Source organism: Lytechinus pictus, chromosome 7 (assembly GCF_037042905.1).
Source record: "Lytechinus pictus isolate F3 Inbred chromosome 7, Lp3.0, whole genome shotgun sequence".
Taxonomy (NCBI): Eukaryota; Metazoa; Echinodermata; class Echinoidea; order Temnopleuroida; family Toxopneustidae; genus Lytechinus; species Lytechinus pictus.
Window position 1 is genome coordinate 26,362,006 of NC_087251.1, and position 27,592 is coordinate 26,389,597.

General features: G+C 35.0%; 1 protein-coding gene across 1 annotated transcript; it reads right to left on the reverse strand.

Moving 5' to 3' along the window:
• Positions 1 to 27,426, reverse strand: LOC129264654 (signal-induced proliferation-associated 1-like protein 1). The gene is made up of 20 exons (XM_054902567.2): positions 27,242 to 27,426; positions 26,709 to 26,784; positions 25,942 to 26,040; positions 25,474 to 25,574; positions 22,583 to 22,740; positions 21,788 to 21,894; positions 21,199 to 21,425; positions 16,592 to 16,737; positions 16,049 to 16,163; positions 15,166 to 15,303; positions 14,397 to 14,512; positions 13,659 to 13,798; positions 12,921 to 13,451; positions 10,480 to 10,622; positions 8,276 to 8,527; positions 7,536 to 7,912; positions 6,976 to 7,165; positions 3,759 to 4,058; positions 1,725 to 1,935; positions 1 to 242 (listed from the first exon to the last, which is right to left on the reverse strand). The coding sequence occupies exons 1-20, from the start codon at positions 27,404 to 27,406 to the stop codon at positions 1 to 3; spliced, it is 3,834 nt and encodes a 1,277-aa protein (XP_054758542.2). The 5' UTR covers positions 27,407 to 27,426.
• Positions 27,427 to 27,592: the final 166 nt, after the last annotated feature.

Sequence of the window (27,592 nt, forward strand, 5' to 3'; positions counted from 1 at the left end):
TTATTTGGTGAATGTAATAAAAGGATGGTAGCATTCATGATAAAACCACAAATGAAAAACAAGCAAAATGAGATGATGAATGATGCGGGCTTCTAATATGATGGTTGCACAAAATGAAGGTGTAATACCATGAAATTCCTTGGCAGCCTTCACTAGGTTGTCCCAATCAAGGGTGTTGTTTGTATCTGGGAGGGGAAATCCCTGTGAGGTTAGGTCATCAGTACTGGCTGATCTCTCGTCTCCTACAAGTTCAAAGGTCACAGGAGGATAATATCGAGGAAGGGTAAACATCAACGTTTCTTTATAGTGAGGTTTCCAAGTGATATAGTTTATGTTTTACATTCATGAATGAATAAGATGTCGTGAAGATGAACAGAAATTACAATCAGCAATATGCAAATGGACACTTAAGGTTTCTTTGAATATGAAAACTTTTTCAGCGAATGTTGGATTTTATCAATCACAGGTGCAATTGAAACAAACCATTAACATCAAATACTCCTTGACAAACTTGACTCGACTCTGATTATCAAACTGAGCACTACATTTACGCTTGGAGATGGTATATCACACAATGAACTTAATTCTGGTGATTTGAAAACCAACTGCTACTAGGATAAAGTTACAATGACTAATGGTTTGAATTCAGCAGTAAGTCTTGATTATATATTTACATATTACGCGGAGCCACAGTCACATGCAATATATACAAACAATTTGAAATACAATATAATCAGCTGGTTTTCGACAAGCGCAAATATTTTCATTCCATACTGTTAAAAAATGTTTAATAGTATTCTTAAGAGTAGTTTCAAGCTGTTTATAACCTTATAATGAATACTGGCCTGTTTATCTGTTTATAACATTTGTTCACTAATTTTAAAAAGCCCCAAGACATCATGCACATATATAGAGCTAAGCTTAAAGGAGAATGAAACCCTTGAAACCAGCTGAATCCATATCAAAGAGAAAAATCAAAGAAACATATTGTTGAAAGTTTGAGGAAGATTGAATGAATAATAAGAAAGTTATGAGCATTTGAATATTGAGATCACTAGTGCCATGTAGATCCTCCCATCGGCAATGCGACCAAGATCTGTGATATCACACACGTACAACTCCCTCATTACTTTAGTACTTATTTAACTTATATTCTCACTTTTATAGAGTCTATCACAAGGTGAGGTGTTCTCTTTATGAGATGACAAGTACAGAGGTTTCACAACATTATATCATTGATGAATCGTTTGTCATATGATTAGAATGAGCAAAAAGAGCTGTTTTGGGGTATATTTTCAGTGTCCAAATGGGAGAGTTGTACGTGTGTGACATCACAGATCTTGGTCGCATTGCCAATGGGAGGATCTCCATAGCATTAGTGATCTCGACATTCAAATGCTCATAACTCTTTTATTGCTGGTCCTATTTTACTCAAAGTTTTGTTGATCTTATTCTTTGATTTTTCTGCTTTCACAAAAGCTAACTTGCTCCAAGAGTTTCATTCTCCTTTAAGGTGAACTATCTGGGACCCATTGCATGAGAGTTACTACTATTGTAACTTTGCCATCTGATGGTAACTGCCATGGTAACAATACTCAACAGCCAATCAGAATCAAGGATTACATAAAAGAAACCATTGGATAACAAAGTTACCATAATAGTAACTTTTACGCAACGGGACCCTGTAGACTTGTTATCTTTCACATCATCATCTCATAACTCACCATGCAACATGGTCTTCTCCGCTTGCATCTTGCTGGGCATGGCTCCGGACTGCGTGCTGGTCACAATGAACTCTGACCTGGGTGTTGGATGGGACTGCTTCCTTGACCGGGGGTAGGTGCCCACATGGTTGGGAAGGCTCTCCTCCGAGACGGTCCGGTTCAAAGGAGGCGACTGGGAGTTCAGTGTAGGGGTCTTATTCTGTTGTGCATTCTACAGAGTGTGAGATTTAATGAATGAGAGGAGGGGGGGGGGGTGGTGAGGAGAAAGAGTAAGAACAAGAAAATGTTTGTAAAATAATATATGCATTTTTCTCTGGAAATGATCTTGTAAAAATACAGTCCGATTCATCAAGGGTAGGCATTGCACTTTTGTTTTCTTTGTATAACGCATGAAACAAGAAATCAATAGATTTCACTTTCACATAATAATAACATAAAAGCATTGATCATACATGCATTCCCAGTATTTTTTTTTTTTTGGGGGGGGGGTTGTTAATACAACCAACAAGCATCAAGTCTAACACGTCAAATAAAAAAGTAGAATTAAAATTTTCGAATCAGTTGCCAACACTGAAGATGAAAAGACAAAATTAATTCTGGTTTGTCAACTACTACTAGAATCAACAAAACTTGGTTAATAAAGATTAGGAATTTTAGTTGTTAATTTTACATGTTGAAAACAATCTAATTCTTCTATTGACATGAATAATTTAAGATCACAACATCATGCTACTATAGGGGACAAAATCCAGCCAAGCACTCAGAACAAAATCCCAATTAACCAACTCTTCTCTTTATCTCATATCTACAAGTAGAAACACAACCAATTCCTATTTTTTTTTAAATAGAAATATACCCTTTTAAGCTCTAGAATCTATAATCTAAAAGCATTAGATGATCTGCCAAACCTCATGATGTGGCTTGTTAAATAGAAATATAAAAACCAGCACCAATACAGAGTGCTTTAGAAAGCAGGTCCCACAAGTACCATTGCAAAGATGTCCAAAATCCCCCTGAATTATAGGGGGAAACAAAGCTGTTGTTCAGGAAAATTAGCATTAGTATGATGCCACCGGATGTTCTATTTTGTACTTTTCACTAGTTTTAGCCTCAAATTCAAATGCAGATAAGTTTTTTTAAGGACTTATCTATGAGAATACCTGGGACCCCTTTTATACACTTTATCAAAAGGATAAACACGCTCTCGGCAAATCGAATGGGAGTATTTCAGAGGCTTGTAAGAGGCAACACCAAATGTCACAAGTTTATAAAACAGAGTCCACATCTCCAAATGGTGTGATTCTTCTTAAAATTAATCTAAACTTTGAAGTAATAATTTCCTTGCTACTTGCTCATGATTGAGAATGAATGAGATGTGCATTAATTAGTTTCACTTCATATTTCAATACCAAATATTTTTTTTCATATTGAATTCCAGAGTAGATCATTCACATTGTTGCAAGGGTGTTCAAAACCTTGTATTTCCTCTCCTTTTTTTTTAAATCCATCAACTGAAATCCTGTACAAATACAAGGGCAGACAATCCCATTGGAAACAGTTTTATGAAATCTGCTTTTATTAACTCACCTAAACATTTACCATATAACTGATACAAGGTTTTGTTCCCCAGCATTGACAAGCTCCCTTGGTATGCAAACCCTAAGTGCAATATGACTGGAGGGGGGGGGGGGGGGCTAATGGCAGAAAGGATTGGATCAAACATATCCTAAATGCCTGCTTTATGATAAGTTGAAAATCAGGTTGTGTTAATTTTCAGATTTGTATTCAATATCAACTTCTTCCGCCATTTAGCCCCTGCTAGCTTTTTAAAGCATCTCAACCATGAAGTTTAGAGTTAAAATTGAAATTGTTATATTCCATACAGACGGGCATACACATTGGGTGAAATAATCAACTTTGAATTCATAAGGGCAGATCACCCATATGCTCCTTTGATAAAAAAAAATATATGCAAACCTTGAATGCACCACGACCCATTACCATGACAACATATATTTTGAGAGAGATATTTACCCCCGTATTAGGCACACGTGAGATGCAGATTTGGAAGTGCGGAGTTCGGTTAGTAGTAGAAGTAGCAGCCACGATGTGTTCCTCGGAGCCTGCTTCCTGGAGGGAGCCTGGGATGGTTACCATGGTAACAGCAGGGGCGGAGGTGGAGGTGGGGGACGGGAGGGGGCTGTAGGAGGCGGAGGATGATGATGAGGGGTGGGGTTGATGTGGGCCATCATGGTGGCCGTTTGAGATGATTTGGGGGTTGCCGGCCACGTTAATTATAATGGAAGATGTGTGTCGAGAGTCTCCATTCACTCTCTGTGTGGATCGTATAATATATTCATTTCAATTTTTTATCAATGTTTTTTTAATGATTTATGCAGATAGTTCAGTGAGGTGACATTTACATTGGTTGAGGGGGATACGAACAATTTTGATAAAGGTGGTCGGAGATCATCCAATTTTGTACAAATTTGTGAATTTACAAGTGTTTTTTTTTTTCATCAGGAAATATGTTTTTAAATGTTGTGTGTATTGTATCATAAGAAGAAGAATGAGTTCATTGTTGTGAAAGAGCATAGGAAAGGTAATGTCAGTGGTAGATACATGCAGGATCATTCACAATACAAGAATCATACAAAATAAGTATAATAGTATCAATGAAGTCATTCAGTTTAGTGATGAAGTAGGAATGAACCAATATACACACGATATGTCATTTGTAAAGAGAGTTGATTAATGAATGAAGGACATAACACATGAATTCCATGATCACAAAAGGCATACAATCAACAGTCCAAATTATACAGGTGATGATACATATATTTTTATTATTGGAATGAGCATGAAAATATATATATGTACAAATATACAATTCATTCAAGTTTTAACAATATGGAAATGACAAAACATCACAATGGACAATGACATCACAATAAAACAATAGACAGATGTGGAATGTTTGATGAAGTAAATTACCACAATGTCAACATTCAAGATAAATAAATTATATATGTGTGTGTAAGTGTGTCAAATGATATTATAGGATATTAATTCATTAAAATAATGTGCAGAGTGAATAATATGTTAGAAATGTTAGTAAAGGAGAAATGATGTGAATTTTGGAGTGAGATCAAATTGAGGAATAGGGGTGAAGGGGTGTGTTTTAAGGTATGACGGGATAAGGATAAAAGCAAAAAAACAGAAATATATGCCAGAAAGTTAGAAAACATATATCTCTCTCTCTGTTAGATTATATCAAATATTAGATACAAACTTATCTACATATCTATAATAGTTCAAACACACTAATGGTACATGTAAAATCAAACAAACAGCATTATTTCCCATTATAGCAAATGATTAATTCTAAGACTGGTTCTCTATAGATCATAATGTTTATCAAAAGCAATTGAAGGTCACTTAGTCACAAAAAGTCTACTGGAAGTGTTATGATACTGAGAATGAAATATAAACATTGGCAAGTACGAGATCAAAATCTTTAATAAAAAAATCTTTAATTTGAAAATACCTATAGATGGTTAACTAATCAATAGTTGCATTAATTAATCAGTGTGGTTTCTTATAGTATATTTCATTTTTTTTTGTAAAAAAAAGTTAATAAATTGTATCATATGGTATCTATGATAATTGTTAAATTTATATCAAATCACATACATATGTTTTTGTTTTCTTTCTCAAAAAACAGCACCTTGCATAGCATATATATGACATATTATCCACATCTTACAATACATTTTGCAATCAGTCACTCTTATGAAGCTATTTACAATTAATTCAATACTTCCATTAACAAGATATGAATTCCTAGGTCCAATTTTAGAAGTTACTTTGGAAGCCTTCATAAATATCTAGTAGGGATGTTCTTATACATTTATCTCAAATACACTTTCATTACAATCTTTACCAAACATTGCTATATTCAGTAAAGTGTAGTATAGTATAGTATAGTATAGTATAGTATAGTATAGTATAGTATACCACAATATTCATTAGGAAGACTGATTTTGTATTTAAAGAATTATGTACATATTTTTACATGAGCAGCTTTACATTAAAAAAGTTCAATGATTAGAACATACATATTTGACTTTGTTTATAATTTGGGAATCTTTTCCCCGAGATGACATCCAAATGTATTTGAAATTCATTCAAGTTTAACATATTATATAACCAAATTGTATAGAAAGTAATCTCTGATTGGTCCAAGTGTGAATCTTAGGATTTGGCGTTGACATCACATTGGGCAATATAACCATGATTTCTTTTTTAATTATCTCTTCTTACTTTAAAAGAAACATAATTATCACTTTTCTTCACCAAGATTATATGAAGAGGAGTTAAAATTGGAACATGCTTACTATGATTTATCTAAACTACATCACAAAAGCATGCAAGTCAAAACTAGGTTGAATTGGACCACACTTTTATGGAGTGCCAATTGGCAACTTATTCACCAAGTATAAATTATTTTGATACTACAGTGAATATTTGCCTTTTTGAATTTCTGTTATGAAATTTGAAAAAAAGATAAAGACATTATGACCACATTTAATATAAATGAATTATTATTATTTGATACATTATCTTTGTCATGAATATTAAGAAAATAATTGAACTTAGCATTCCATATAAGCGTGGACTAAAATTCATAAGTATAGAGTTAAACCTGGGTTTAATTCTGAAAATATCATCCCATGGTTTATACAGACAAACAAGATACCAGTACATACTATCAAAGCTGACTGAGAGGCATACTTCAATCACTACAGTATCGAGGGTCCATTTAATCAAAGAGTAGTTCTGGCCAAAGGCTCGAAATGTGGAAGAAACATTCTCCAAAGGATTGGGAAAAGTTGATTAAAATGCATGATGAATTCATGATGAATTTATGTATGCTGCATGATTCTAAGAATATCCAAAATGATAAGAAATTATTACATTGTGAGTCAACTGCAATTTACACAGAAATATATGCACTATGGGACTTAACATTTCAAAGTTTTCTCTATTCAAATTTTGAATGAAAGGGCATTTGAACAGTAATTTGCAGGAAACACCAAATGGCACATAGAGAATTGTTTCGATACTGATGGATTGCCAATATTAAGGGTACTAAAATTGGCATAACTATACCTCTCGGTCAGCTTTGGTTGCTTCCTTCACCAATATCCCAACTAAACCCATATCATCAATCATTGGATTGGATTCCTACCTCCCTCTCCTGTACAGCATTGTAGGCATCGGGGGCCAGGAGCTTCCGAAGGTCATCCTGAACGCGATTGTTTGCCTGAGCCTTGAGGGGCGTGGTCCCACCACTCCTTACGGTGGGCGTGGTGGCCGAGTTGCCCCGTGACCTGGCAGCAAGGGATTCGTTGGATGACTTGTGACCATCAAGAGGTCTTCTAGAAATAAAAGTTTGAAAATACCTTAATTATTAATAGATACAAAGGTGATCACCAGTCGAGTTCAATAATCATATTCCTTTTTTCTTTTCATGTATTCCACAGCAAAGTGTCCAATGAAACAACATCATTTTACCTTTTTTACTCTCTCTGTTCCTGAGGAAGTTATCAAATGGAAACAGTTCACCAATGTATTTGTTTTTAAACATCAAAACTAGAGAATAAATTAACAGCTGAAATACTGATGAATGTAATTTTACAGTTTGACAGATCAATGCTCCAACAGTGTCTTTGAACAATCACCATTCAAATAATGAATGACTTTTTATCCACATGGTCTTTAGGTTAAACTCAACAGAATGACACATACCTTCTTGCCATTTTAGGGCTTGTGCTGGACTCACTCATGCTGCTACTGGAAGATGCAGATGGTGCTCCGCCTCTCCTGTGTATACTGACATAGTCTCCAGATCCGCCCCGCCTTGGACTCTGTGCCCTCTTACGGACCGTCTCAGGACTCTGTGCAGATCTCCCTGGCATCGGGCTACGTGCGGGCGACTGTCTGCTTGCTCTGAGGCTACCGTAGTCTCTCGATGCCCCTGTTCCTGAGCCACCAGAGAGGGTGGAGTGGGTGGAGTGGTCACTGATGTTGCTAGGTGTGGCATGGTGATGTGGTACGATGCCTGCAAGGTGGTTTGGGCGCTGTAGTCTCGGTTGCTCCATGTCAATTCCCTCCCTGCTTCTTGACTGAAGGGAAGTGAAAAGCAGGCTAACATGAATTTACCAGAATAAGAAATTGTAATACCGGTAGTTGAAATCAAGTAAGGAAACCAATTTCACCATATCTTTAAGGCAAAATGTTATAAAGATCTAATTCACTTTTTACCAATTCCCTTGACAGGATGAGGATGTATTTAAGGTCCAAATGCATAGTTTGTCTAAAGACATGAAAAACCCGGGGGACTGACTTAGAAGGTGGTAGTAAATCTACTGTAGTTGCTAGACTTTCATTTTGCTCCATCTATTTTAGCTAGATATACAAGATTAAACCCACCCCTGCATTACTTGACTGACTTTAAAGTAAATTAAACATGCAAAGATTGTCTTTACCTGATATAGCTGTTCCGTTGGGCTGTAACGCTCAGCCATTGCATAGTTACTCCTATTCTCTTCCTTGGTATCCTGTGAGCCGGGTGCATTGGTCGCTGCTGGGTTGGTACGGTACATGCCCTCTGGAACGTCCTTGGAGACGGTCACACCATTGTCATGGTAACCATTAGCATCGTCTCCCGTATCATACCACTTCTCGTCGCTGGTGTTGGTTGACAGGGTGTCTCCACTGCTTGTGTGCTTTATTGTTGCCTGGTGATTTTAAATATTAAAGAAGAAGGATAAATGTTAAGTTGAAATTAACTGAATTGCAGCTATACACATAATGTAAGCTGACAAATTGAAAAATTGGCACGGATTGATATAGGAATGACTTTCACCCGTGATGCACTTATTTCCCCATGATGTAACTTGAGCTAACAAGGGAAAAGCTGCACCATGGGAGGAAATATTAAATTAAAAAAAAAAATCCAAACATATGCCTTCTAATGTTGTCAATATGAGAATAGCCCGGAAAATAAGTTGAGATTTTTCCCTGCATCCTTTAGCTATTTTCCAACTAATCCCTTTTATATCATTATTCGAATGTAGATGATTAAAAAACAAGTGGAATGCCTCTGGCGGTCTCACCTGCATCACGCGATTCAATATAGCAGCAGTGCTGACTTTGAAAACTACTATAACTCGCACAAGATGTTCAGTGTTACTTGGTTACTCTCATGTACACGTTTTATGAACTAGACCAATACACTTACAGAGATATGATGGTAATTCAACAAATACCCCCAACATGGCCAAGTTCATTGACCTTACATGACCTTTGACCTTGAACATGTGACCTAAAACTCGCACAGGATGTTCAGTGATACTTGATTACTCTTATGTCCAAGTTTCATGAGTCAGATCCATAAACTTTAAAAGTTATGATGGTAATTCAACAGATACCCCCATTATGGCCAAAGTTCATTGACCTTTGACCTTGGTCATGGGACCTGAAATGCGCACAGGATGTTCAGTGATACTTGATTACTCTTATGTCCAAGTTTTATGAACTAGACCATTATAATCGCTGATGTGGTTTACGGTACACCATGTGAAGTGTTGTAGAAACAGTGGATAGGAGAAGAGAAGAAATGGATAGGCGAGAAAGTGGAGATTTGAGAGTAGAGTATTCTTTCTTGAAAGTAGTCCTGAAAAGGACTGTAAACCAGGAAAGATTGATGAGTTGAGAACAGCTTGAGGAGTAGAGCTAGTGAGGAGATGCTGGCTTGAGTCGGCGAGTAGAGATGATGAGTAGTAGAGAGACTCGACGTTTCGGGCAGGTTGACTGTCCGTCTCCTGAAGACTTCAAAAACTTAACCTTAGGTTAAGATTTTGATGTTGATTCCCCCAACATGGTCTAAGTTCATTGACCTTAAATGACCTTTGACCTTGGTCATGTGACATGAAACTCAGGCAGGATGTTCAGTAATACTTGATTAACTTTATGGCCAAGTTTCATGAACTAGGTCCATATACTTTCTAAGTTATGTTGTCATTTCAAAAACTTAACCTTCGGTTAAGATTTGGTGTTGACGCTGCCGCCGCCGTCGGAAAAGCGGCGCCTATAGTCTCACTCTGCTATGCAGGTGAGACAAAAACCAGATTTTAACAGATTTTAATAGGTTCTCTTATCTCAAGAAACTGCATCTCTCTATCCTTAATTTCCATTGGAAATGTGCTCTTATTTGAGGGATGGATTTCTTCACAAAAAAAAAACTCTAAAAAGATGGGAAATTATTAATTTTGTTCCGATGGTATCATCGGTCTATAACTCTGTTCCTTTTCACCTTAAAAATAAATTATCTATTTATTTGGAAAAATTGGGAGATTTTCAGCATAGATTTTTTCATATTTTACTTTATATTCAGCATAAATAAATGCTGATGATTATGTAACCTTCTTCTTCTTCTCTTATTGATTTCTTCCAGTCTTGGAGAATTGCGAGATCCAGTGGATGGATACACAGAAAAAGTAGCTTGACAGGAATATAGAGAAAGGATAGAGATAAGAGCTTGGAACAGGAAGAGGATGGGCTCCAATATATCACAGGAATGTCTAATTGCTATTCACCAACAAAGAATATTGACTTAAAATTATCACAATAAACCTTAATAAAATACTATAATAATAATAATTATCAGCAATCGATATTATGGTCTTACCTGTGCTACATTATGAAGTGGATATCTAGCTTTGGGAGTGACAAACTGAGGCTGTTGCTTGTCCTGCTCTCTGCCCCTATCCTGGGGGGAGGGGTTGGCTTCATTTGGTCTATGCCAATTAGGGTTGGTCACATCTTTGTAAACTGAGAAAATAAGAGAACCAAATTAATGTCACCAAATACTATTTTGAGTAGTCTTAAAGATAAATGAGAGCTATTTCCCAAGATCTTCTTGGGTAATCATATGGTATGATAATGTTAAGTGAAGAGTGGTGAAGATAGGTGATGATGATGCAGCTGCTGCTGCTGCTGCTGATGATGATGATGATGAGTTTTCTCTATTTCATGTCTGTCTGTTATTGGCTGGACTCCGTATCCACATGGGTAAGAATGAGGAGGAGGATGGTGGTGGTGACATTGGGGATGATGATGATGATGATGATGGTGATGATGATGATGATGATGATGATGGATGATGGATGATGGATGATGGATGATGATGATGACGACGACGATGATGGCAATGATATCAATGATGATGATAATGATGATGATGATAGCAATGATATCAATGATGATGATGATGATGATGATGGTGTTGATATCAATGATGAACTAATATTCTTCTTACAAGATAAACAATGTTATTAAACTCTAACGAGTAACACAGAGTTTAAAATGCAAAACTAACAAAGAATTACCTATCTCAATGTCTCAAATCATGAAATAATTTAAAATGAATATAAAATTTACTTGGTAAAGACAGAGCTTAGTTTAAACATGGGTTAATGCACATACTCTTGCCTATGAGAATGTTACCTTAAAAACAAATGGTAACTTTATTCACTGCCACCATCATTTACCTTTTGTTACTGCTTATTTTATTACAAAGCAATGTAAAAATCTTTTACGTAAATAAAATATAAATACTCAGCCATAAAAAGGCTGCAAGTTTAAAGTCAATGGAATAATAAGTTCTTAGATACATCCTTCTATCAAGAAAGAGTTAAGTTCAGAAATTTTTACTTTGGACGTTGTGTATCTTTTTTTTTGGGGGGGAGGGGTAAGAAGCTCAAGGTAAAAGCAGAAAAGTGGGGTCAAATATTTTTTTTTCAACTCACTAATCATTTGCAGTACATTTTTTAAAACTAAATTGCAGATAAGCTTATATTTGCTCAGGTTTTATTCATGCAGATGTTAAAGAGTGTCAGCTTGGGCGTGAACAAATTCTATTCAATGAAGTGAGAAATACAATCATAATTATGAATAAATCTACCGAACTTAAACCATAAATAAAAGAGTAAACAGCAAGCCTGAAATGTGCTAAATACCATACAGAAATTCACACCGCAGGAAGTAGAGCCAGATTGATGGCTTGTAGCAACCATATCCAACAACCAAAAACAACAAAATGACACACTCCAATAACAACCATCCAATCATAATACACCATTTGAAAATCACCAATAATCCCCTTCACTCCTCACAGCTACAGACCTCCCAATATTTCTTGCTGGAAAAGAGCTAAAAATTATGTTTCCTAACTCGAAATTCAATAGTCTGCATGCCTGTACATGAAAGGGCTGATAACAAGTTGGTGGAGGAGTACTATCCATTAATTGTGATTACTCATAAGAAGATAAATTTCATCTTAAAGTCAATTCAAAGATTCTATCTTTATTTTATATACATTCTAGACTTATATTTCAGTACTTAAAAGCTGGTAAAATTTTAGTTGAACCAGATAGACCTTTAAAATCAAAGCAGCTAATAATTATGCCGACGACTGGTGATTAATAATTCAATATTTTAATCTGCCCCTATTTTTTACAATACTTGGTGTTGCCAATTTTGTAATTTAAAATCTAAGGGTGTGTGTGCAGCCATTGTGATTAAAGCGAGTGCAGAGTGCCTTTAAAGATCTCACCCTTGACTGGATGTTGGACATGAGAAGGAGCAGACATACACCTGTTGAGTGCTGATTGCATTAGAGCAAAAATTACATCAATAATATCCCTGAAGTCGTACATTTATATCATTCTTAAGATACTTCTGAATAGCTTGAATGCACTGCTCCAGTAACTGATAAAATGTTTCCCAGTTGATCAAAGAGGACATTCAATAGTTTATTGATCTCAATAGAGCCCTTTTTACAAGATATTGACAATTTATAATATTCTTGATGGAATAGAGAAATCTAAAAATATCTTCATTCCCAAATTGAACATCAAAATCATTCTTGCAGAATTTTGAATTTGATTAGTTTTAGTAACTCTGACATCCCACTTTGCAGAATTTCATATAAAGTTGGCTTGAATGATAAATTTCATATGGAAATTCACTTGTACGATATTGGATGGGATCACTAGATTGAAGTCCCACATATAAGGTTAAGAGATGGAGTAAATACTTGAACTGCATAATAATCTTGAATTGTTGTACCTCTAGTCCTGTAGTTATCCAGGCTGTCCTCGAGGGATCCCTGCCTAGAATGGGCTCCAGTCCCAATACGATCCAGGTCCTCCTGAGAACTCCTGAGCCTAGCTTGCATGTCATTAGGTCTCCTCCTCTGCTCCCTGGCACTCCTTCTCTCATGGACCATCCTCATAAAGGACCGATCACCCGCATCATGGGACAAACCCCTACTGTGACCACTACCACGGGAGGATACCTCTTGAGGCGTGGTCCCACCACCGGTGTTCGCCTGCTGGTGTGCGCGGGTGTTCACATCTTTCCAGTAGTCAACAGCAGCACGGTAAGGGTGCTTGTTGGCGGAGCCGCCCGATGGTGGATCCGTGACGTTAATGCGACGCTCGAAGGTCGTGATGGCCGAGCGCACGCTGCCTTTGACCGGTAGACCTTCTTCATTAGTGCCTGGAGGGTAGATAGGTGTGTTGGGGGCTGAGCGCAGCATCGATGGGGGTTGCCCAGGTGTGGATGCAGATCGGGAATGATGTGCTGACTGTCTAAGATCTAACAGGAAAACATAAAAAAAATATATTACGAAGTTTGACTGCATAAATACGATATGGTTCTTTTCTAACAAACTTTCTATATGATCATCAGTATTCTAGTGGATCTAGAAAATATACAATGACGAACTGATCAAGAAGCAGGGAAACACAGGGGACAAATATGTCCAGTAAAAGAATGGCAGATGAATACTATATTGTTGCTTACCTCTGCTTGACATTGCCAGAGATGAAGAGATCTTATGAGGTCCTTTGCCAGTGCTTGTACCTCTGTTGAAACCCTGTCTTGCCCCTCCTGGTTGGGTCACTGCTTCACTGTTACCCATATACTCAATTGGTGTACTTCCTCTGCAAGGGGTAAGAATAAAATCAAATATAGCTATCCACTGCATGCTCAGTCAAATTTTCCCAAAAAGGCAGTTAAGCTGTACACTGAAACAAGTGTATGGGACTAAACATGCATAACCAGCATTAACATCCAATCCCAATTTGTAAAGATCACTGGAAAAGTTTAAATAGTTTGAATAGTGACCCACTGCATGCTCAGTCAACTTTCCCCAAAAAGGCAGTTAAGCTGAACACCGAAACAAGTGTACGGGACCAAACATGCATAACCAGCATTAACATCTAATCCCAATTTGTAGAGATCACTGGAATAGTTTGAATACTATACAAGGGGAATTCAAAAACAAGCCTTTGAATTTGACATTTTGACTATAATATCATTTTCAGATACATAAAAGAATGTGAGCATATTGTCCCAAATCTAACTGAAGATTTCATTTTCTTTTGTTTCTTTGTGAATGTAGGAATTAACCTACCTTTCCCCCAAACTGAATATTCTTTTAATCAGTTTATTTGTGAATGTAATAATTTGCCTTCATTTTTCCCCGAAACTTAACTTTCCCATTAATCTGACCCTTTATAAGTGTAAGGATGAACCTACCTCCTAGGACTGCCATCTTCACATGGTGGAACAACAACCACCTTGACGGTCTGAGAGGTCCGTAGTAGATCTATCATCTCTTCATGCGTCTGGGTACATACAGCTATCTCACAAATCTAAGGAGACAAAACATAATCAATATGGTGATAATGACAGTTACAATTATAGAGTACTGAATGTAGTGTTTGAAGCACTTTTAACTTGTAAATATATAAATTCAACATATAATTGACATAACACACATTATAAAATCAAGTCTCTTTCTGCTTTGGAGAATCAGTAATTCAGTCAGTAGTTGTAAATCTTGTTTTGTACAAGGGTGATCAGATTCACCTCCCACTTGCGACAATCAACCATATCCCCTCCCTCCACTTTGCATGATTCAGTGCATCCTCCTTCCTCTTCCCAACCCTCCACTTGTTTCTTGTATGTCTTCTTTGACCGTCCACTTCGCTTCAAAGCCCCCCCCCCCCTCCACCTCAAATGAAAAAGCCCTTCTTAAAACATGCCTGTCAGAGTTTTTACCATTTCCTGATTCCTCAATTTTTATTTGTTTTCCCCACTACAGCTGATCACCTTCAGAGTGAGTTACTTCTGTCAATTCTGGTAGACAAATGGCATTTTATAAACAAAAAATGGTACTTCTTCAATCGTACTGACCGCAAACATGCTCTAATCCTATAATGTGCATACTTTACATGCAAACTTTTTTTTTTCATTTATTTTTTGCATTACATTTTTAAAGTAACTTTTTAGGGTTGGCTCTTACCTCAACAAGCCTTGCTCCTTTTCTTAGTCCAGCCTGCCATGCAAACCCATATGGATCTACCTCAACTACTATACCCTGGTAGTGTACATGGAAGCCAAGCTGACCAAGGCCATTACGTCTCAAGGTGATCTCTTTGGTCTGCAACAAAAAGGCATAAAACAATGAAATAAGTGAACAAACCTAAAATATATTACAAATTAATCTCCTTTTTTTTTAACAAAGACAAAAATCTGTTGCTTGAGATGAAGTTATATTGCAAAAGAATTCAGACAAAACTGTTAATAGAAAATTTATAGAGTACAGCAAAGCAAAGACAAGATAGATCAACTATTATAAGGCATTCAGCGTTATAAATGCCTTAGATATGGGTAGAGACTTCAATCTCAGTTTATGGTGGTTTTTCTACAGCTGTTTGTATGCTATAAGCAACTGTTCTCATGACTGGTGACCAGTTCTTGTGGTATATGAGATATCCTTATTTGTCTTGTTTTGACATAAATAAATGTGACTCTAAGTCCTACTTTACGCTCTGTGAAACACACCCCAGATGTGTGTAAATCCTGCATTACTTTTGTACAGCTTCATGAAAGACCACCATGGTATGTAACTGAACAACATACAGGCAAAACAAAATGGGTGATTTCAAGTTCAGTGTTGACCATTTGGTGTTGGTGTTTTTTTTACACGATTATAACACCAAACATAAAATGAAGATGGTCCCAAAAAGTCACTCGCTAGTTGTTGAGATGTCAATGATGTGATCTGGATCAGTTTTACAAACTCTGAATAAGTTTTGGAGCTGGGGGAAGCAATCCAAATTTCAACACCAAGGCTAACACCGGACTTGAAATCACCCAATGTGTCAAGGTCACAGCATACTTACCCTAGTACCGTTGGATACTGCTTCAAATCTCTTGACAATCTCAGGTACCTCATCAAGATCTTGATCAGGAATGCGTACTCTAACACAGTTACCTTCGTTGAAGTACAGCTTCAATCTAGAATATTCCAAAAGATTATTGTAAACAAGGAATCAGTGGTGTGTTTGTGAGTGTATATTGTATCATGTAGAATTATGTAATTGGAATCATTTCAAAAGCAAAGCTATACCAAAGATCATTGGGGGATTTTCTGAATGAGGATTGTAACAAAATGACATCATTAGAATCTTATTCCACAATTTGTTCATTTTCTACTTTCATTTTCTACCTATTTGCATATTTTCTACTACCTTATCCTATTTTCTACTAGCTATTTAAAAGCTCCTCATTCTCTTTTAAATCTTTTTAATCTTCATCATTATCATCATCATCATCATCACAATCATCATCGTCGTCGTCATCGTCATCATCATCGTCATCGTCATCACCATTACCATCATCATCCCCGATATCACCACCACCACCACCATCCTCCTCCTTCTTACCCATGTGGATACGGAGTCCAGCCAATAACAGACACACATGGAATGGAGAAAAGAACCTCTCTCGTATGGTAGTTTGTTAGAACCATCATATCCATGGAGACAGCTAGTAAACAATCCACTGGATCTGACAAACTGAAGTCTTCGGCCTAGAATAAGAAATAGACCAATATCATAAACAGATTACATTTTTTCCACCAATAATGACAACAAATTGATTTTTCTGAACTGCATTTCTCAAAACACATTCCACGTAAATGTATCAAATTTAAAACTACAGACAACTTTGATTTAAGATCTCATTTTAAGCTTTAATGTGTTAAATACCAATTTCAAAAAATTTGAAAGCATTTCTTTTTTCTTGATTTTTTCTTAACAAAGTGCAGCTAATGTGATACAGATTCCTGTCTTTTGTATTAATGAGGAAAAAATTAAGTCACTGATCAAAACTAGAAAAAGACAATTATCAATCGGAAAATTGGAGGATACAAACATGCACTTAAAATGGGCATGGACAACTGAAATTATTAATAAAGGACAATTATACTATACTCTCAAACAAAAAACATAACATCTCAAATAGATAACTATATTCAAGCAACAAGAGACATGGAGAAGGGTAATGGGAAAGGGTGATGACATTGGTGTGGACAAAATATAAATAAGGCCAAGAAAGACAAAGTTTGCTTGCCACAATCCAGGAGAACATAATGAACCCTGCGAACTTAAATGTACAAATTTGAACCCTCCCCCCCCCCTCAAAAAGAAAAAAATGTGCTGATTGACCTTCATTTTTTATTATTTTTCTACATTTTCTTCTTTTTTTTTTTAAATAATAAAAACTGGAAAATGGCCCTGTAGAAATTCCTCTAATTTATATCATTTGCTAGAAACACTGACCTTAGAAAAAAAAAAAAAAAAAAAAAAAAAAAAAATTACCAACCCTTGTACCTTTGTTACTGCAAACAATCATTTTATTTTTCTCGGAAAGTATGATCATATGTAAAAAAGGAAGCATAACACCAAAACAGGTTTATACAAGAGTGAGACCAAAGACGTCTATCGGGGAGGGGGGGGGGTGGCAAACAAGTGTCTACTAAAGTGAGACCACGACGGACCTTTCTTAAAAAGTGATTGACCACTCTGTCTCAGATTTAGCACAACATAACAAATATCACATTGTGAAAATTACAATATGTATGAAAGCAAACGCCAACCCGTCTGGAAAGCATATATGCACATTTTCAGTTCTTCAGGTAATATGAAATCATTCTATGGTAGTTACAACTGACTTAGCTTTTGCTGCAAGAAGCAATAAATATGTACAAATAGGAATAAAGCTGAGATCTGTCATTTTTTTGCAGTTTGAAGCTGGTCATCGATGATGGCCGCATTTGATGTTTGCAATCATGCACGGGTATACTACGTTAGTATTGTCTAGAATTGGTACAAATTCTTCATACTCTCTACTTTCAAGCTTACTGTATGCACTGAATAACAGAGTATCCCACGATGAATGACATTTTGCTTCATATGAAACTTGACTTGTGTTTCGTACAGGAAGTTCAGAAACCATCTGATTCCAGTATGCAAAAGTTTAATACACTGGAATGTTGTCTCTGAGTGGTGATATACATGTATTATTGGGCTATTGCGGGAAATTTACGTTCAATTGTAAATCAAGCATAAGTCCCCAAATTAAGCATTAAGAGGTGTAGCAAGAAAGTCGAGTAGCAACTGAATGCAAATCAACTACAAAAGTTTGTGTTTAATCAAATGGCTTAATCCTTTGATTTGGGACTTGCTCTCGATAGATATGAAATTAGACGTAAGGTTCTTGCAAACGCCGCATATAGCACCAATGGATTCATAAGCCAGCCCCATCTCCCTGCTCGGGAGGGGGGGGGGGGAGTACAAAATGATTACTACAACAGATCTTTATTGGGTCATACAGAGCATTGGACATCCCCCTGACATGATATTTTCATTTTTTATTTATTTCATTTTATTTTTTTGGGGTGAGCACTCTAATGACCTGTGGGATGGGTGAATGATGTGCATTTTATTATAATATAGTAGCCCCATCTAGTTGTAGGCAAGTATATAACCAAATAGTGAGCATGAATGTTCCAATCACTGAAAAGTTAAACTTCATTTTTTTATGTCATGAGACTAAGTTCCATTGAAATTTACAATTCGCCCAAGGGGACTGTTCTTAGCTGGCAAATATTGCCCATTTACTCTAAGTAGTTTTTTGCACTGTTGAAGATTAATACAAATTCATAAGACTTTAAATAATCTATTGGCATATTTGTCAATACATACAGGTACATGCATAAGCAACTGGTATCTTTGCCCTTTTCAGCCAAACAAATTTTATGTATGGTTTGAATAAAACCAAAATTATATCATCATTGCTACAGTGTGTACAGTGAGTTGCAGCTTGAATGAAGTAACACTGGATATGAGAAGTGAAATCAGAGTAAATGGATCAAAGATGAGATGAGCCACTCTGTGCATTTTCTTGAAACAAAGTGACATCCATACATCATAAAAACAAATGAAGATTGTGCAGAGCTTAAAATCACAAGTTTTCTCCTCAGTTGTTTTTTTTTTTCTTTCTTACTGTTCATCTTTCGTTTCAATGAATAATGATCCATCCCACCAAAAGGAAAGGTGTTATGGCTCTAAACATAAATAAGGAAAACAAAATAACAGGCCAAAATGAATGTGTAGATATAAAGTTATATTGTGTGAAAAGGTAGATACAAGGCTTTGAAATTATACATAGCTTGTTGATTTTGATTAGCTTTCACTCATAAAAGTATGTGATTTATTAAGGAAAATTTTCAGGAAGTGAAGATGGGTTCGGTATATGATTTTCACACAGGCATGAGGTGTGCTTGCAAAGAAAGACCTAATGAAACTCTCAGTAAAAATGGCATTATAATAAAAATCTTGAATCTTGGCTTTGATTGAATTTTATGACTTCGTATTTTAAAAGGAAATAGAGGATGAGACAAGACTGTTGTGTACATTTTGATGTATGAAGGACAAATGGGGAGTGGCTCATTACAGAGAATATTCTCTTGTGATATATCTACAGTATAATCTGCAACTGGTGAAGACATTTTGAAAGTGATGTCTTAATCCAGGCAGGCAAATGAAAGGAAACCTTGTTATGCTTATCAGAGACGATAGATATTTGAAATAAAGAGTGTTTACGTCAGACGTTAAATCATATGATTCCATAGCTACATTGAATTTGTGCTATATTCAACTCTCTCCCTTCCCTTTCAAAACACAGAGTCTATGTAATTGTATGGGAATGAAAATAACGGCCCAATACAGAAACAAAACAAAGAATATATAGCAAGCCTCTTTTAAGACAAAACTCTGAAGTTCTACTGGGAATAGACATGTTTACTATAAAAAAAAACACAACTAATATGAAATCCAACTATATTTGTGCACAAAACAAATTACTGAAATGTCAAGTGATTACACACTACCATCTAATGTCTTTGGTGAGTAAAAATTACAAAACTGCATGCAACAATTTTGTTTTTCCAAGTAAATGATCCAGGATTGTACAAAGAGAGGTTAAGGGTCAAGGAAATAACTCTAAATAAGAACCAAGAGAAAATAAGAACTACAAATCAATCCATGCTTGATATGATGAGGCAGCAAGCACTATGAAATGAAATTTGCCATTAAAAAACATAAACAAAATACAAACAACCATCCAAATCAAATATCCAACTCAAAACAAACATAACAAAATGTTTCAAATGCATTTTTTTTTCTTTCAAAGTTGGTGCAAATTTGTTCACCTTTGAATTAACGCCTTTCCCAATGGGTGACCACATGAAAACCTGTGTTCATAATTCGGGCAAGAAATGATGAAATTTTGACGTTTGAAGGGTTTTTTTTACTCTGAATCCATGTTAACAAAAAGTTTTATGTAAAAATCATCACGAGGCCTATAATAAAAATATTTCATTAGATATCTTGGTGGTTAATTTTATGTGCTATCTACAAAAGTACCCTAATATGTAATATATATTGAATGACTACAAACTGCCAATATATGTCCCAATACAAAATGACTTTTTAATTTGTGTACAATATTTGAGGGCAGTTCATGAAACATAAACTGGCAAAAGTAAATGGATACATCATGATTACTGAAGTAAATACAACCTTATTTAAAGGTACAATAAAAACTAATATCATGATCTATCATTAATATTATATAAGAAATATGAAGAGCTATATTTCACTGCTATTTCTGTTCAGAATTCAGCCTTGATATAAGTTAACTTCGACAAAAAGCCATTCATATAAAAAGAATATAAACCCGATCCAGATCCTGAAACAAAATACTCTCGGGCAGCCATTCCCACTGCACAGTAGTATGGCAAACTGAAGACAAAATTCTGGTGTTATAACATTCATAACTGCCATTCAAATATTTTGTGTTATGAAACTTTTATCCCGTGCACAGAACCAGTTTTGAGATAGTTAAACAAATTTTTTCTCGCATTCAAAATCAAACATCATGATTCAAGAAAGAGTAAGAAAAGAGGCATTGTCAAGTATCTACATACCTGAACATCCCAAACCAAAGCTCCTTTTGCCTTGAAGTCTGGGGCAGGTCTGGGGCAAGTCTTTTCCTTCTTCTTGTCAAATAGTTTGAACTTGCCCCCTCCTCCCGTCTCGATGGCCGTCGAGGTCACGTAGGAAGCAGCTAGATCCTTGAGGTATTCCTTGCGGGTACGCGTTGCCATGGCAATGAACTTGTCTGCCTTGTGCACAGCGTTTTCAGCATTGATGACTGAATCAGAAATGAAAAGAAATAACTTTTAAAATTAGAAATGAATAAATCAGATAAGTTAAGTATAGTGATGTTTTGCAAATTTGCAAAAATAATATAAATGTATTTTTTGCATGGTCTAATATCATTGAGTTAAATTGAACTGAATTGAATTGAATTAAACTGATTAGCTGAATTGGCATTTATACAATTACAAGATTTTCATCTAATGCATTCGAGCCAAAATGTCATTTACACCAAGAGATATTTAGTAGATGATAATTTCAAGAATTTGGAATAGAGCAATGTCTTGATGAACCATTGTGGCCTTAAAATGATTACTTCACCATACACTTTGTATTTGCATGTCAAGAGGGACTTACTTTTGGCAAGAAGGAAATCTGCAAAAGCTTTTGATTTCTGGAAAGTGGCATTTACTGGCAAGGGAGGGCCAAAAGATGGGACTTCTTTAGATCTGCTCACAGCAATCCTGAAAGAAAAGTAAAATTACCAAATCATAAGTTCACAGTTTAGGTCAGCATTGTCTTGTTGTGTCTTTTTTCAGTAACTACTTATCATTGAATATAAGAGACTGTAAGGCAGGATTTATTATTTCAATTCATATGTGAAATGGGAGACACAAAAAATATGTTGTTGTTTTTTAAGGAGGGATAAATAAATAAGGCAGGTAGACATCAAATGATTCATAGTTAGTCTTATTATCAGACAGTCTAATAACACTTGTGTTTAAATTCATTGCTTGATTATCATAACATTGATAATAAAGTTAAATTTTGATTGAATTACACTGCACTTTTAAGAGTACCTAAATAGTTGACTTTCTTGTAACAGCCATGACCTGAAGACCATTCATATTTTTATCCAAGAATTTGATGGGAAATATCTAAACTTGTAACAATGGCAACTACATGGCAAACTGGAGAGCATTTCATGAAAGAATTTATCAGATGTTTTATCCGACAAAGTCAGTTTATCCAAGTTACCATAGTAATGGTGCTTCTCAAGCCAATCAAAATCAAGGAAATCTTTCAGATCTGACATGAGGGAGAATATCAAATGGGCATTAATAGATAAAATGATGAGATGAAGTGACTATACAGCAGGCCCTCATTGAGACAATGACAGCAGCTGTATGGTGCATGTTGAGATACACTTACGAGTAGTGGACATTCTCTGTGTTTGGTTCGTGGACTCGTACAATGATGAAAACATGCTGGAATTGTGAGCGTACATTCTTTGGTGTGAACGGAAGAGCCCCTGGCTCCTGGAACACGATGGTCACTATGTCATTGCCTATGTGCCTCTTCCTCAGCAGCTATTCAAGAAATCAGAATATATGTTTAACATCAAATTAACATCCAGTAATCTAAAACTCAATATTTTGATAGATTTATGAATATTTAATTTTGTGATATTACATGTGACCAGTTCCTGGATGTATCATGTGATATACATTCCATGAAGTGACTTCCGCTAAGAAAAGGAAATGAGATTGATTTTACTTCTAAATTCAATATATGATCAAATCTATTATCTTATGCACACTTCTATAGAAAATGCTTCCATGTGATGTCACAAAATCAAACATTAAATATGCATACTTTTTATTCTTGGATGCATTTACATCAAATCTACATTAGCATGCTTCTCATAATTTATACTTTTATTAAAGCTGTCTTAATGTCACGGTGAATTTCTCCTTTAAAACCATCATTTTTGGGGGGGATTCTACCAAACAACCAATATAAAATTGCAACTTTAAATGAAATATGGAAACTATTTTAACTTTTTTCTAAGAATAAACACAAAATCAGATTGAAAATCTGAAAGAGGTATGATATTCTTTGATTATGTAAGCCTTTAATCCATTTCAACATGACAATTCCAACATTAAAGAAGATTAAAATCTTGAAAGAGGTATGGTAGTACTCTTGGCAATAGACATGCAGTGGCCTTGAGTCCCTGAGACATTATGTTTGCTTAATCATTAATGTCTATGACTCATTACATAATGTTGGCACAAAATAGTCACAATGTAACCGCAGAATAAAATTGCTCAGTCATTGAAATCCTTATTGTAATCCTTATATTTATTTATATTTCTTTTCAATAAACAGCTCATGCCTTCTATACAAAAGTAAGAGACCACTGTATTAAATGAAAAGGTAAAACTACTATATACATGTATACAAGAAAAATAATGTAAGAAGCCCTGAAGCCGCTATAAGTGAGGTAGGTCAAAGAGCATACCCCTAACCAAGGAGGTGCTTTAAGTTCTCCAGTGGCTTTTATAAACAAATTATTATTTTAATTTGTTCAGATCTATGGCAATCTAATAATACCAATCATGTTTCTTGTATTTTCTAGATGCCAAGCCGACTATATATATTTCAATCATGTACATACAGGTATATAATTGTATAAAGTGACCAAGTATTATAAAGACAAGTGCAAAAGCATTCTTTTTCAATAGCTGATTAGTCTCAGTATAGATCGCAATTCATCATGAGACAGAATTCTAGTATGAACAGAGCATGATTACCAATGCACTTTTATTTGTTGTTGTGATATATTTTAGATCACTTATTAATTGTAAAATAATTTCTTTGGAAATTATTGATTTTTTTCATATCTATTGGATATTTTACAATGATCATGAGAGCTGTGAAGATAGGGAAATAATGAAAAATTAGCAAAATGTGAGACTACTTGAAGAGGGACTATATGAATTTCCATCATCATGCTCACATTGTGGCATACTAATATTACATTTCATCATGCCTTGTGATCAAGAATCATTTATTCACATATGCATAATCAAAGGTGAATAAACTTTTCTTTTCCTGGTCATTTAATATTCATATTATATTTCAATCCTTGACTTTCAGATGAACTGCTATCATATGACTAAACTATTCCTTTATACAGTGTGTCCCAGAAAAAAAGTCTCTCAGCAATTTTATCCAGCATCTTAGATTCATATTCTTTTAAATCATTATGAAGTTGGTTGATATATTATTATGATGCCTAATATCATATGAAAGGGTTGTACATACATATAAATTAACAAGAATAATTTTGGGGAGTCAAAATCAATGGCAGAATAACTGGTCAAAATTTGTAAGGATAAGATGACTTCACATGGCTCATCAGTATTTAATTAATATTGTTTGTTATGTTACTTTCGCTAAATCTCTGACTGTGTAAATAATAAACATTTACCCATATACCAGTTTCTGAGCAAATAGTTTTTGACAATATCTCAGTTTTAAATGTTTCATTATCAGCCATGATTGAATGGTTCAGTAAGAACTAGGCCTCGAATCAGAGGAGATTTTATTCAAACTACTAACATCAAATTTAAATTTGAATTATATTTTATGATTTTTATATCCATCTATGAAAATGGCTTTCCACTTTTCTGGGCTGCACTGTATATGATCTTACAGAACAAGGAAATCACACAATTATTGTTTATAATAGAGCTTTATACATTTTTGGCAGACCATCAAAAAACTACTTCATTAATATTTCTGTCGCAGATGATGGCAAATGCTTTTGTTCTTTGTGGTTTGACTAATTACAAACCAAAATAGCAACTGTTCACAAAACTGGTTAGATAGGTTTATCACATGATCACATTAATCTGAATTATTTTTTTGTTTCATTTTACTTCCTTATTTGTGTTCATTTTTTTTTCTGGATTTCAAGGTCATTTTTCTTTTAAAGTTTACAATACATATTGCACATTGAAAAAGAAAATAAGGGCTATTGGAAATAGAATTTCTATATTTGCACGGACTGATAGAAAAATGTTTTCATTCAATTTTACATGACTCTGATACAACTTGGTTTAGTTAGATTTGAATCTATCACAACTCTTTGTAAGATGAGTCCCTGGAAGATTATATGCTTAGATTTCATGAATTGTGTTTGATTGCAACTCTATATGCAACTGGCCCCTCAATTCATAATTACTGCCACATAGGGTTTCGTCTAATACCAGAGAGAGAGGATTATATCAAAGAGTCTGAATAACAAGACTAACCTGTTGTCTGTTGTTTGTAAACGGAAGCATAGTAGAAACATGGAACATGAGTTCCTTGCTTTGATACATGGCGTATAGTGAGTGTGTGCCTGTTGAATCCGCTGCAAAATATCAGAGGAATAAAAACATGATAACATCATTTCCTTCAACAGACACATTATCAGCACCAAAACAATCAAGAAATAATATGTACACTTACATTTGTTAAATAAAACTAACAAAAAAAATCATTCATCAGTATAATACTGGAAAAGAAAAATTATTCATGAGTATAATCAAGGAGATATCTCCTTGGTATAATACTGTAAATGTTCAATTTTTGCCAGTGTCAATCACTCTGTTAGTATTAATTCTGTGATATTTATCACAGCTGGAATATAACTGTAATTATGCACTCCAGAATACCTTCAACGGTGTTGTTCACAAGGGATCCAAACACATTGATAATAAAATATTGTGTAAACTCACTCTTATTATCTAGCTGTGCCCTGTACTTCTCAAAGTCTTTGAGTCGAATCTTGTCCCCTATGCACTCTAAGAACTCATCAAATGCTGGACTTGCATGCTCTGTTAAACGTCAGGAAGTGAAGGAACACCAAAACAAGTGAATTAGCATTAAAAAAATATAGCTTAAAAAGTAACAATTCACTAACCACCAAAATGTGACCTGATAAGATTCAGTAATGATATAAAATCAATACCAGAATGAATAAAAATGATTGATTCCAATTGAATTGCAGGAAAATATTCAAAACCAAAAGTCACATCCTGTTTGAACAGCACAAGCTCAAGACTTGAAACAACTCATATGTACTTCCAGGGGTCTTAACCAAGATGAAACATATTTTTTTTGATAAATGACCTTTTATTTGAAATATAAAGGGAAAACATTACAAATAATTTATACATTAACCTTTCTACATAAAAGAGCATGTTATACAAGTAGTTGGTCATGCTGAATCCCTACATGTAATTCTTAATTAAGGCAAGATTAAGTCAATATTTTACATAAAAAGCTTCTTCTTATTTTCAATGATTGAATAATAAACATTTTTTATTGCTTTCATAAATACCAAGGTTAATTGGCCATTTTTGCCTCATTTCAAACACAAGAAAAACCTTATGCATTAATGTGTTAAATGACATATTTAGAAACTGAGGAAACACTGGTCATCAAAATTATGTAATGATGGCAGTTAGAACCAAATGAGTCATTAAAGGAGACAGGGGATTACCGTTGTTATACATCTCTTCCTCTGTGCTTTGTCCAGCTTTGCAATACATGATGCCAACTTTGTAATGATCTGTGACCTGGATTTAAGAAAAATGATGACAGACAGTGAGATTTAATTGCAATTAATTTTGCAACAGTGCTCCAATCAAGGTTACGAAAACCAAGATGAATGATCAAATGAATATACATCTGAACTAACAAATAAATAACTGCTTTATACATGAATTGAAAAAAAATGAACAAATGATTGAAGAATAAATGAATCAATTACCAAATAAGTGACTGAAAGGATAATCAATAACTTAATTGAAATAAACAAATGAATTACACGTAAAAATAAAGATTAACAAATAAATTAACAAATAAACAATGCATAAGAAATACATGTATACAATGTAAATCAAAATCACAATGGATAAACAATTGAATAGCTTAGTAACTAACAATTAATACATAGATAAAACAATCAATCCATCAAATAATCAAACATTCAATCAATCAATCAATCAAATTCCTCTGTGTACTCGTACTAACCCCTTGTTCATCAATCTTGAGAAGCTGATCTCTGACCTTAGGTGAGTCTGGGGCAAGGCGTAAGCAAGCAAGAGGTAGGTCAGGTGCAATATATTCCAGTACATCACGCAATGGAATGCCTCGATTAGTATTGTGTTTCGTGGTGGAAGGGATGGAGTCCTCCATAACTGAGCCTCGTAATGTTGTAAGCTGCACAGTAAATATAAAATACAACAGAAAATACAGAGTTTAGATCAACATTAATAGGGTAAATCTATTATAAATGTATGGACACCAGTAAACTCTTTTGTTATGTTATACACTTAGAAATGATATGATAGCTAAGTATTTGCAATATCCACATAATGCCAT

Excerpts from the sequence above, each read along its gene's own strand:
- LOC129264654 (XM_054902567.2), bottom strand. The coding sequence starts at position 27,406 with ATGGAGGACTCCATCCCTTCCACCACGAAACACAATACTAATCGAGGC. Across the intron at positions 16,164-16,591 it reads TGGACTCCGTATCCACATGG|ATTGAAGCTGTACTTCAACG; the intron begins GTAAGAAGGAGG and ends GGAATATTCTAG. Across the intron at positions 10,623-12,920 it reads GGATAACTACAGGACTAGAG|TTTACAAAGATGTGACCAAC; the intron begins GTACAACAATTC and ends TTATTTTCTCAG.